The 12035-nt window shown below is 35.1% G+C and overlaps 1 protein-coding gene across 1 annotated transcript in view; it reads left to right on the top strand.

The window, feature by feature from the left end:
- Positions 1-9619, top strand: part of LOC127837331 (kinesin-associated protein 3-like) — a 37044-nt gene extending 27425 nt beyond the window's left edge. Inside the window, exons 17-18 of the mRNA XM_052364296.1 lie at positions 5351-5423; positions 7076-9619. Coding sequence (XP_052220256.1) covers positions 5351-5423; positions 7076-7322 — 320 coding nt within the window. The 3' untranslated portion in view covers positions 7323-9619. The remainder of the gene's footprint in view (positions 1-5350; positions 5424-7075) is intronic.
- Positions 9620-12035: the final 2416 nt, after the last annotated feature.

Here is a 12035-nt window from a genome sequence, read left to right as displayed (position 1 = left end):
AAGACAGTACACAAATTAGTCAAAATGAGAGATCAAAGATACTTTGAAGTGTAGAAATCAATAAGCCTCCAATAACTTGTAATTTCACACCAATAAAAGAGTAAAATCTTGAAAGCGCCTTGTCGCTCGGTGCCCATTTATTTACCTGCCGCCAATGATATATTCTAGCATATAATGTCATAGGTGCCTTTAAACTGCAGCAGATGGTCAATATGCATTGCCAGCTCTCATTTAGAGGTTCAAGAGAATACAAAATTTCATATTTTGGGCACAAAATAAGTACTTTTCACTATTTTTATGGTGGCAATCTGGTCAAAATGGGGGTTCGTAAGCAAGCGAAAGAAAAAAATGCTCATTTTGAGGGTTAAGGCTGGATGGAAAGGTTAAAATGAACAAGATACACATATGTAGGCAAACATTATAAGCTTAGCAATGAGGTTCCATGTAGTAACAGGGGCAGAAAGGCAGTTCAGATAAATGCAGGCATCCTGAAATGGGTTTCTAGTACTTCTTTTGGGGACACAGCTTCCTGCAGAACTCTTAACACAACAAATATCATTGATCCATGTCACCTTTCTATGCAAAGACAAGCGAAAAAAGGTCAATACTGCCCTTAAATCACTGAATGAGAGAAGCATATACCAAATAAAAAACAAAACAAGTTGCTGAAAGTGCCAAACTTTGTCAAAAAGATCCCTCTAAGGTTAATGATGGAAGGGGACACTTGCTACAACAATCCTATGTTTAAGTCAGTCGCGACACCCTTTCAAGCCGGAACCATGACTGTTAGCATATTGTGAGAAAACAATACCAAAAAAAGCTAATTGTATGGTTACAAGTAGCAAATCAACTCATCTGTACTGCATACATGCTCAGGACCAAGGATAAACTGCCAACTTCAGCTGCCAACAAAGCACAAGCTTTACGTGTCAGGACACGGAACTATCGATACAAACTGCACGGGGAATTACACGACGGCAAGGGTTTGAGTGACCACAAACCTGATTATGACATTCTTTTACACCTTAAGCATCATAAATATGATTATTTGCTTGTGTACATGATAATAAATTTAAATCATTACCTGTTTTGCCATCATCAACCCTTATCCAGTGGCCCTCGTCTTAGTCCCAGACATTCCTCTACCTGAAAAAGTCAAAATACCCAATAGAAATACATATAAAATGAAACAAAAACATGCATTTATGTATTTTAAGTGTATTTCTGTGAATAATATGAAGTGATAAAGCTTGTTAAATTCATGATTGTACTAAATATGAAGGCTGGCTCAGTTAAGCATCTGCTGCACTGTCCATACTGTAAAAATGTCTGCCCTTCCATGTCGGTGAAATGGGGCTCTGTTTGCATGTTAATGCTTTACGCACAAGCTATTGTTGCGTTACTGGATCACGGAGTCCCTGGCGTTGAATTCTGACTTCATAAAGCACATTAACGCTACACGGTCAACCAATATGCCTTTGAATTTATGTCGGAAAGCAATTTAGCCCTTATTCGGCTATATAAGGGTGGGGGGTCAACTTGAAAAACAACTATTCCAGGGCAAATAATCTGAATTCATGCATTTAATGAACTTAATTTCTTCTCTTTTGCTAAGAAATGACCAAAAATCAGCTTTTCCAGTCATATTTTGCACTTGCAGATGATATTTCATTTTTACCTAAAGTTAGTTTAGGTCACAATATACCAAAAGATTTCCTTAACAAATTCAATGTAAAACCAACAACTTCAACGAAAAATAAAGTCAAAGTTTTGCGCATAGACACCCTCATAACCATACCTTTTCTTCAAGAGCATTCCAAGCCGAACTGATTTAAACAATAAAAAAGATAGGTCATGTGGTAAGTAAGAAAGAACTCGACGCGAATCAGCGGTCACTGTTTTAAGGCCATCTTTTGACCGGCTTTTCTCCAGTTGATGATGGTTTCCTGCCATCTGTCAAAGTCGCATGTAGTCTCCAACCTAAAAGCAAAACACTGAATTTGTTGTATACAGCAATGTTTTCCCTACCACATGCACACAGAAATATTCAAAAATAAAGTCATGGCAAGTGCCCATAGAGAGAATTGTGTCTTCAAATAAATGACATTCCAATTTTTAGAGGGTATAGCATTGCACTCCAAAATTATTTAGTATATTGTAACTATAACATTTAAATAAAAATGGCTTCCTTGTTTTTCATTCTCTTTTTTAAATTTATTTGATTTCAATGCTCTGTACGTACCTGAAAAAGAAAGAAAATATTTATGTTAACTTTATAATGTTTGTCCATCTTATTCAGATCGTTAATATAACACTATTACATGTATTAACATAGTTACAGTTAAAACACCGGGGAACAGAATGATGCGAATTACCGCAACTGGGTAACTGACAGGGAAAAAATGTCTCGGCATGGCTGTAGTTGTGCGTAACGCGCATCAAGTTTTTAAAATGAAATTTTGGGGTAAAAAAGTGCGCCTTATAAACAACTTTTTACGGTATACATAGTGACCATACTGGGCCGGGCTAACCTATTCTTTCCCAGTAGGTTTTTTTTTACCTTTATAGGTCAAGATTCATTCTGACCATACTGAACCAGACCTCTCTCTCTCTTATCTCTGTTTTTTCTTTTGATATCTGTAGGCCAAAGTACATACAGTTACAGACTGTATGTTACCAGACTAACGTCTGTTATTGTGTTAGGTTTTGTTAATTGCCTGAAAATGGGCTGTCAGTATACAGTTAAATAATTTGTGTGCAAAAGAAGTAAAACTGGCTACATCTACATTCTACATGTATATGTGAACCATATTAACATCATGTATCGACAACTTTCACACCAATTAATGAAATGTTGGTTTTGCAGGACCAAAAGGTACAAAACATCAGTTACAGAGAAGTATTGCATGGATCATTTGACTTAAATCAGAAACGCATGGGTCTTGATAGAATTAATTTAAGAAGCTTTATTAGCTCGGCTGTTTTCGGAGAAAACCCGAGGTATTGTCATAGCCAGCTCGTCGTGTCGTGTTGTGTCCGTCGTCGTGTCCGCCGTCCATGTCGTGCTAAAACCTTAACATTTTGTCAAGGTTATGAACATTGGCTCTAAAATCAAAGTGCTTCAACCTACAACTTTGATACGTCATATGGAGCTACACCTTGATGAGTTCTACATGCCACACCCATTTTTGGGTCACTAGGTCAAAGGTCATGGTCACTGTGAGCTCTAAAAAAAAAATTATGTCAAGCTTTCATTTATTCAAAACTGCACCCGCAGCCGAGCGTGGCTACCGTTATGCGGTGCTCTTGTTTACTTGGTAATTGTTTGTTTTGCATTACTGCATGTTCTGCTAGAAAGGCATTGGTCTTTATTAAGAACATTCATTAAGAGGGTTGCTTCTTTGGCCTTTGTTCTGTTCTTCAGTCTGTACTAAGTGTTAAATGGCTCTTGTCCTCGCAACATGAATGAATGCATGCAAAAATGACATTAATTCTTATGAAAATAATAGCTTTTATTTCATGTAAAATGATTTAATTTGTTGAAAGTATAGCTTATTAGTGTGTATGGAATATACTCCTTACTGTTTACTGAACTATTTATGTTTTTATGCCCCCGAAGGAGGGAATATAGTGATCGGACCGTCCATCCGTCCATCCTTCCATCACACTTTGCGTTTAGGTTTCGCGTTTAGGTTTCGAAAAATGCTCATAACTTCTATGTCCCTTCAGATAGCAACTTGATATTTGGCATGCATGTGTATCTTATAAGGCTGCACATTTTGAGTGCTGAAAGGTCAAGGTCGTCCTTTAAGGTCAAAGGTCAAAAAAACAAAATCAAAGCGGCGCAGAAGAGGGCATTGTGTTTCTGACAAACACATCTCTTGTTTTAATTCTTATCAGTTTTGATTGCAAAATATTATTTTAATTTTGTTGTTAAGCGGACAGTCAGTCAGTACCTTTGTCAACATGCCCTGATGTCAGTCCTAAAATTCAGATTTAAGTGATAACTTTTAGTTTATCATCATAAGAAAATGGGTAAAATGTAACACTTATTCATAAAATTTGGCCATAAAGAAGCTTTTTTTTTTTAAATTAATGGAGTTTTGCACTATGGACATTTGGGTTTTTCTTCTATGTTTATAGTTTTTGTCAATAAAGTGAATTTTGTTTAATTACCCATCCCAAAAGAATAAGATATGTTTGAGTGCATTCTATGTGTGTACCTAAAGTTTCATAGTAACAATGCAAATTTATTCACAAGTTTAAAGGAGCATGTTATTTGGCAAGCATCTTAAATGATATTTTTTTTATATAAAAAAAGGTTTTGTTTGACTTATATTGTATTAATCAATAAATACTCTACATAGTTTGCAGTTAAACAAGTCATATGTGCATATATATTGGAACACATCAGAGAGTAAATGAAAACAGGACAAGAACGGCTATAAATAAAGATACATTTATGTTTATTAAAGGGGCCTTTTCACAGATTTTGGCTTGTATTGAAGTTTGTTATTAAATGCTTTATATTGATAAATGAAAGCTTTGGATCTAACAAGTTCCAGTAAAAAACAAGAATAAAATCAAACAGAGAAAAAAAAGTAACCCGCAACTGGGCTCGAGCAACTGACCCCTGGAGTAAAAGTCTATCGCTTACACCACTTGGCCATCCGCCCTGATACAATCAACAATGTATTTTATACATTATATAAGCAATCCTTGTAGTATCACAAACTATAACGCTGCAGCAGAATTCTCCAAATTAATCAATCGTTTCGTGTTGCAACGGTGTATAATTTTCAGGTTTTTAAATCGTCAAAAGATGCATATAATGGATATTTTAGCGCATGGTAATTGTTTAGTATTACTATTACTGTTTCCTCACAAATATCATAACTACAACGAAAATTTGCAAATCTGAAACATTTTTTTAATTTTGTCAATTTACCAAAACGTGAAAATGCCCCTTTAATAGCTATATTTCAATTGAATGGGATTCAGTATATGTAATTTTATTCTTCTGTTAACAAATGCCTCAAATTTGTAAACTCTGTAAAGTCATGTTGTTGATGCCTTTAAAGACCCATTTTAACTGACATTTTACGCCAAGCATTGACATTCCCAGAGATATTGCCTTCCTGTAGATGTAACATCTTTGAATGCAGTTGGACCCAAGTTAGGACCAATTCTTATACAACTGTAGTTCAAAATATTGCCTATATTCATATAAGATTCTAAGGAAGCCTGGTTCAAAGTTTAAAAGTGCAGGGCTTATAAACTTGTGCTTCCAACAATTACTGTGTGATAATTTCACCAGACATTTTATATCTGGGTGTGTGTCTGTTTACAGATGGGTATGACCCAGCCCTGGTCATGGACGGTCACCTGACACCAGAGTACATAGACGAGAATGGAGTGTATGGGTCAGTTATTGTAGTTGTCTCATTTTTTTACATCTTTGTTTTTGTAGTGTGAAAATGTGTGCCACAAATCTATTAGTAGTATAATTATTCAAATAGTTTTAAAAGTGTGTTTCAATCAAAATTACGCAATTTGTTTATGTTATGTTGAAAATGTTGAAAGAGTAATTCAATGTGTATTTCACCATGCTTGAATCGCTCATCAGTTTGAATCATAATGTGCTCTAATCATGAAGCATTTTGGCTGATAATTTCAAAAAGAATGAAATAATTACAACATTGTTCAGCATTGAACCAGTGAACAATGATTTGGCTTGTCTGTATTTTTCAAACTGCTGTTCTGAATCTAAGATAAAAGCTTCAGGAATTAATTTAAATATGTTGTGTTTGACATTCACATGTGTAAACTGTATTTACTTAATGACAAAATGCAACATTTTTAAAATTTCACCAACATATTTGTGTTAATTGCCTTATGGTATAACTGAATACTTTTCCAAGAGTTTCAATACACTGATTTTTTCCAAGAGTTTTAATTATTATAACTAATTTTTGACGAGTTTAAATATACTGAACTGATTTACCAAGAGTTTCAATATACTGAACTAATTTTCCACAACTTCAATGTACTCAACTTATTATCCCCCGCCATAGGCGGAGGGATATTGTTTTGGCATTGTCTGTCCGTCTTTCCGTCCATCCGTCGAGAGCCATATCTTGGAAGTGCTTTTGCAGATTTCATTGAAACTTGGTATGAGCACAGGTGTAGGGCGCGTGGCCAAGTCACTTTAACACTATCAATTTGTCATAAAACAATATTTTTTGTCATATTGACCAATAAAAAAATTATAATTTTTTTTTTCTGATATGATATACATGTATATGAATATCAGGGAAAAAAAAATTTAGAATATTTTTTTTTGTCAATATGATAAAAATGTAGTTTTATGACAAATTGATAGTGTTAAAGTGACTTGGCCACGCGCCCTACACCTGTGGGTATGAGTATATATATGGATAAGAGAATGATGCACCCCAAATGGCATTGTACACCATCTGTTAATAACGGAGTTATGACCCTTTGTATCTTGATAAAATTGCTTTTTATTGCCCAGGTAGGGTGGCATATAGCAGTTGAACTGTCCGTCAGTCAGTATGTCAGTCTGTCCGTCCGTCTGAAAAAAAATGTTGGCCATAACTTTTGCAATATTGAAGATAGAAACTTGATATTTGGCATGCATGTGTTTCTCATGAAGCTGCACATTTTGAGTGGTGGAGGTTCAAGGTCAAGGTCATCCTTCAAGGTCAAAGGTCAACACCCAAAAATTTTTTATTTCAAAGCGGCGCAATAGGGGGCATTGTGTTTCTGACGAACACATCTCTTGTTTAAGTGTCAAATATAACACTTTTGTGTCCAGAAGCATATTGGCGGGGGATATCAATTCAACGAATTTGCTTGTTTAAAAAAGTTTCAATATACTCAACTTATTTTGTCCAAGAGATTCAATATACTGAACTCATTTCCGTGAGTTTCAATTTACTGCATAAATTATACAAGAGTTTCGATATATTGGACTCATTCTCGGAGAGTGAAAATATTTTAAACATCATTTTCTCATAAGCTTCTATAAAAAACAGTTTCGGTTAAATTGCAGTTATGGAAATGAATACGAGCCGTATGCCCGGCCGGACTCCAACATGGGCTTTGTTAACGGTGGGGTGGGAGGTGGGTACGGGAGGGGAATGGACGAGTATGGCCCACCCCTGGACCAGTACGGGCGACCCATACAGCTGGATGAGTACGATGACTACCCACAGAACTACCACTACGGGCCACCTGAGGTGGCAGACGACGGAGAGGAGGGTTATGGAGGATATGGATACCACCAGGGCATGAGATAACATCATTAACTTTTATCAAACTGAGCCTTGTTGTGGGAAAACTGGGCTTAATGCATGTGCCTAAAGTGCCGTTCTAGTGAAACAATTTTTGTTTAGAAGAGACTTCCTTTAAACGAAAAACATGTAGTCTGCACAGGCTAATCTGGGACAACACTTTACACACATGTATTTACACTGTGTTCCCACCTAGCGAACTACACAGCTGAGTGAGATTTAATGATTACCCACAGAACTATCACTTCGGGCCGTCTGAGATGTCAGAGCATTTGACTGTGGAGGATAAGGATACCACCAGGGCATTTGATAACATCATTTACTTGTTTTATACTGGATAAGTATTTTTAGCTCACCTGAATATGCTAATGGTGAGCTTTTTGCAATTTTTATATGTGTAACTACTTAATCTGAATGTTTATCTAGGCTTAGTTTAAACTGGGTCATCAAAAGTGGAAGAAAAAAAAGGTAATTAGCTCCAATCTTCAACAAGTGTTCTTGTTTAACTTCTTTAACTCAGATGGTTACAGATACCACCAGGGCATGAGATCACTTCATAAACTTGTCTTACACTAACTTAAATTGTTTCATATGTGTAAAATCCAGGGCAGTGATTTTTCCTCCTTTCAGCTGATTTCATCCCTTTCAATTTCAAACTAATTTTTATACGCCCGTTTTAAAAAAACGGGACGTATTATAGTTTCACCTTGGCGGCGGGCGGGCGGCGTCCACAGCAGTGTCCGCTCTCTAATTCAAATAGTTTTTATCCGATGTTCACCAAACTTGGTCAGAAGTTTTATCTAAACAATATCTAGCTCAAACATTATACGATGAACTAAAATGTATCATGATGATGTGTGATAAGATGATTTTGTCTTTGAAACTATACTCAGTGAATACACAATTTTGAATGTTTGATGCATGTTGTGTAGCCATTCCTAGGTGTGGTAAAGTAAAGAAACTATATCAAAATTATCACAGCAAGATACATCCATGGATTGTGTGAATTGCTTTTAGAATTGATAAAAACTTTATTGAATATTATGTTTGCAATTATTGTTATTGTTATAATTATTAAAATTTGAACAATTGGTATATCAATTTTACCTCAAAAAAATACATGGTGACTTTAAGATTTAACTTCTGGATATTGTTGTATCATGGTAACTTTATAACTTGATTGTTGACATTCCAAGATGTTCACATGTTCCCAAAAGAAAATAACTCTGAAGTGCTTTGCGGCATTCTGCTTGTTATCAAACTTGGGTTCAATTCTATGTCAACCAAAAATTTGCAGAAAGATACGATTAAGAGAGTGGTGTAGGAGAGTGGAAACAACGCTTTTTCCTTTTTGGGATACACACAAAGGGCAGTAGGTCTGAAGTTACTGGTGTTAATAGGCAGAGTATAGAACTTGTACGCCCAACCACACATCCGCCATGGTTGTTCCCGTAATACGTCCTGTCATGAGACAGCAAAGCAAACTTAAACTTGAAATTACAATAAAATACTGAGAGAAGCATTGACAACAGCTTTTGGGAACATGTGAATATCATTGGTACGTCATCAATCAAGTTTGAAAGTTACACACGAACCATAACCCTATACTTTCTTAAATGATAGTTATTGCCCTTTGTTTGTATTGTGTAACATTTTAGGGCTTTATCACATATACGCTATAAAATTTTGATATGAAACTGCATGGGTGTGTAGATATCAATGAGGCGAATCGCAATGCCTAAAAACAATTACCCTACACTTAAATATTTTTTTAGAATTTTACCATATATCAAGGGATTTGCAAACATCCATAAACAAACTTTATTGGTTGGCGGATATCAATTCAATGAATTTGCTTGTTTTATAAATAGTAATTAACTTTGCTGGATCTATATTAAAATGAAGAGATTGATTTAAACATGTAAGGGGTTAGGGCATTTTCCTTCCCTGAGATGGTTCGTAAATCCCAAACCTGTTTACTCATTCCCTGTTCACTCAATCTAAACACAACTTTCAAGCTATGTTTTTACCCATAAAATGTTAAAGTTAAGTAAAATAACCAGCCATAAAAACGCGGCAGCACAAGGGGTCCTTTTTTGACGACGGGCGAACATATTTCTGTCCATGATCTTGTTATTGATTGTATTATAGTTGATGATTGTTCAGTTCTATTCTCATCTTGTGCTTATTCCGTCCATTGGCATATTTTATTTATTTATTTTACATTTATTATGATCTGAGTAAGTTTACACTTTGCTGATCAGTATTGTAACTCAAAGAAATAAAAGTGATTTGAAAGTGTGTTTTACGATTTTTGGAATGTCGATGTATGTATGTATCGCTGTGACATGGTTATCTTGTAAAACAGAGGTGTTTAGGTAAAAAAGTAAACATCCGCATTTCAACTCTTTTGTGACAGTTGAGCAATTTCAATAATTACGAAAAATAGTTGCTGTAAATATTTCAATAGTGAATATGATGATGAAAAGGAGTATAAATGTGTTAATGATAGGTTCCATGGTGGTTTTGAGTGATTGAAAGATAGCGTGTTGCAAAAGTTCGTAGTCATGAAAGTTGTATCGGGTGTTAATGATGTGAAGAACCGGTAAGCGATGTCTTAAATTCGACTTAAAATCATTTCAACTGCAAGTGATATTTCCTGTAGGCGAATTATATATTTGACATTTAATATCACGATTTATGCATAGATTAACATATATAACACCTATTGACATATTGATTTCAACAAAGCAATTGTCACATGTAAATATTAAATGAAACGATATTCATGAAGATTGTTGTCATCGTCACAACAAATAATGATACGACTGTTCTTTCTGTCAATCATTATCCTTGTAAGTTTCTTTTTGTCCTTAAGTAGGATACGATTGTCGGCGAAGTAAATATAGGACACTTAGTGAATGTTGTTTGTACCAGTGGCACAGACATATGTGTTCCCTTCGTTGTCTGTAGTTATATCTCTGACGTCTTTAAATATTCTGTTCGTATGCCATTTATAATACCACATTTCGTGTTTTATCTTGATCTTTCTATCGGTACGTTGTATTTTGTAACAAGATACTCTCGTATTCCTCGCCACTAGTATTGTCATGTTAACACCTGTTCGTACGAGTGAATTGCATCAGCAATGCTGTTACCATCTATCAACTCCGTTGATGGTTGCCCAGGTAGAGTGAAGTGTTCAAAGCTAGCGACGGGCCCTTCTTTACAAGGCCTATTTATTGATAGTACTATAGTATCTTTCTTAATATTTGCAAAACTTTCTGGCCGAAAACTGGTCTGAACCGCATACAAAAGTTTATATTTTCCCTTCTTCAGTTCATGTACATGGACTTGTTTCTTGTCCGAAAAACAAACATATACACAATCAATCTGTTCAATAACAGCACACATTTCGCTCGGATATTCGGCTAATTGCCATTCAGAAATTAAAGTCAACTCGAACGAGACCAGTTTCAGTTTCCGTTTTCCCACGTCAAGTATTACAACACGACCATCTGGTAATATAGCCGATGCTCTGATATTGCATGTGTTCGATTTTATATTATGCAATTTACACTCGCGAGAATTTCTTTTCATAAATGACACGAGTTCTTCATCTCCTGAACAGATAATACAACTACCGCGTTCCTATTGCAAAGTTGTATCATGGAGTGCTTTTCTATCTGTTAAAGTCAAATGGCTTTCAGGAAGTACCGAAGATGCGGATGAGGCGCTTGGTTCTGAAATTGAGACGCGCGAATTTTTACTCATCTTTGTATTGTTATGGCGCATATATTCGTGAGTTAGGTTAGGATAAATATTATTGTATTTGTTCTACATGTTACTGGTGGTAACCCACCGCTTCCGAGATGCTAAATTAAAGAAACTGTGAGATATATGTTTATTGATATAACGTGAAAGTGCATGATACTTTACCACTGAAAGACTTTCAACAATGGTCATTTTGACACCTTCCGTTTAGTATAAACGGAAGGTGTCAAAATGACCATTGTCGATTGCAACAAGGAAATACTAGTTAATATTGTCAAAATGCTGATGTTAAACCTTTACAAATACACTTTAAAATACTTGTGCCTTGTCAACAATACTGCATTTTGTATGCCTAAAATATAATCTTTGGTCAACAACAGACACTTTTACACAATGGATAATGACACATTATCATGTTGGTGTCATCTTAACATTATTTCAAAAAACGCTTTCCATTTATTTTTCAGTTATTTGTTTCTATTTTTTTAAACACTGTTCAGTTCAATAACATTTTTTTTTAAGTTGCATTATAAACATTTACTACATTTTACGTCATACAATCTGCCCTTATTCAATGTTTCTACATTCGTATAAAGTTGCATGTTTTGCTTACAATAAAGCTGTACCTATTAACAATTCTAAATATAATGTTATTTTTCTAAATATACATATAACATGCATTTTTCGTAATGTTTATACAATAAGACTACTAACAATTACAATAACCATTCTATGTTTTCCATTTTTTGGTGTATTTTTAGTTACACAATAATTATCTACTACATTTACGACGTACAAGTATCAATTGTTTCCTGGAAAAAATCGTCTGGATCATCTATATACTTGCCAGATTTTTTAAATTTATCTGCGTACTCGAAAAGGTCGAAATCATCTGAACATTTTGATGTTATCTTTAGAAGTTATCCCAGGTCATCCAAAGCAGCT

The sequence above is a fragment of the Dreissena polymorpha genome, chromosome 7 (genome assembly GCF_020536995.1).
Source record: "Dreissena polymorpha isolate Duluth1 chromosome 7, UMN_Dpol_1.0, whole genome shotgun sequence".
NCBI lineage: Eukaryota > Metazoa > Mollusca > Bivalvia > Myida > Dreissenidae > Dreissena > Dreissena polymorpha.
The sequence above is the reverse complement of the archived record's forward strand: the minus strand, read 5'-3'. Positions and strand labels throughout refer to the sequence as shown.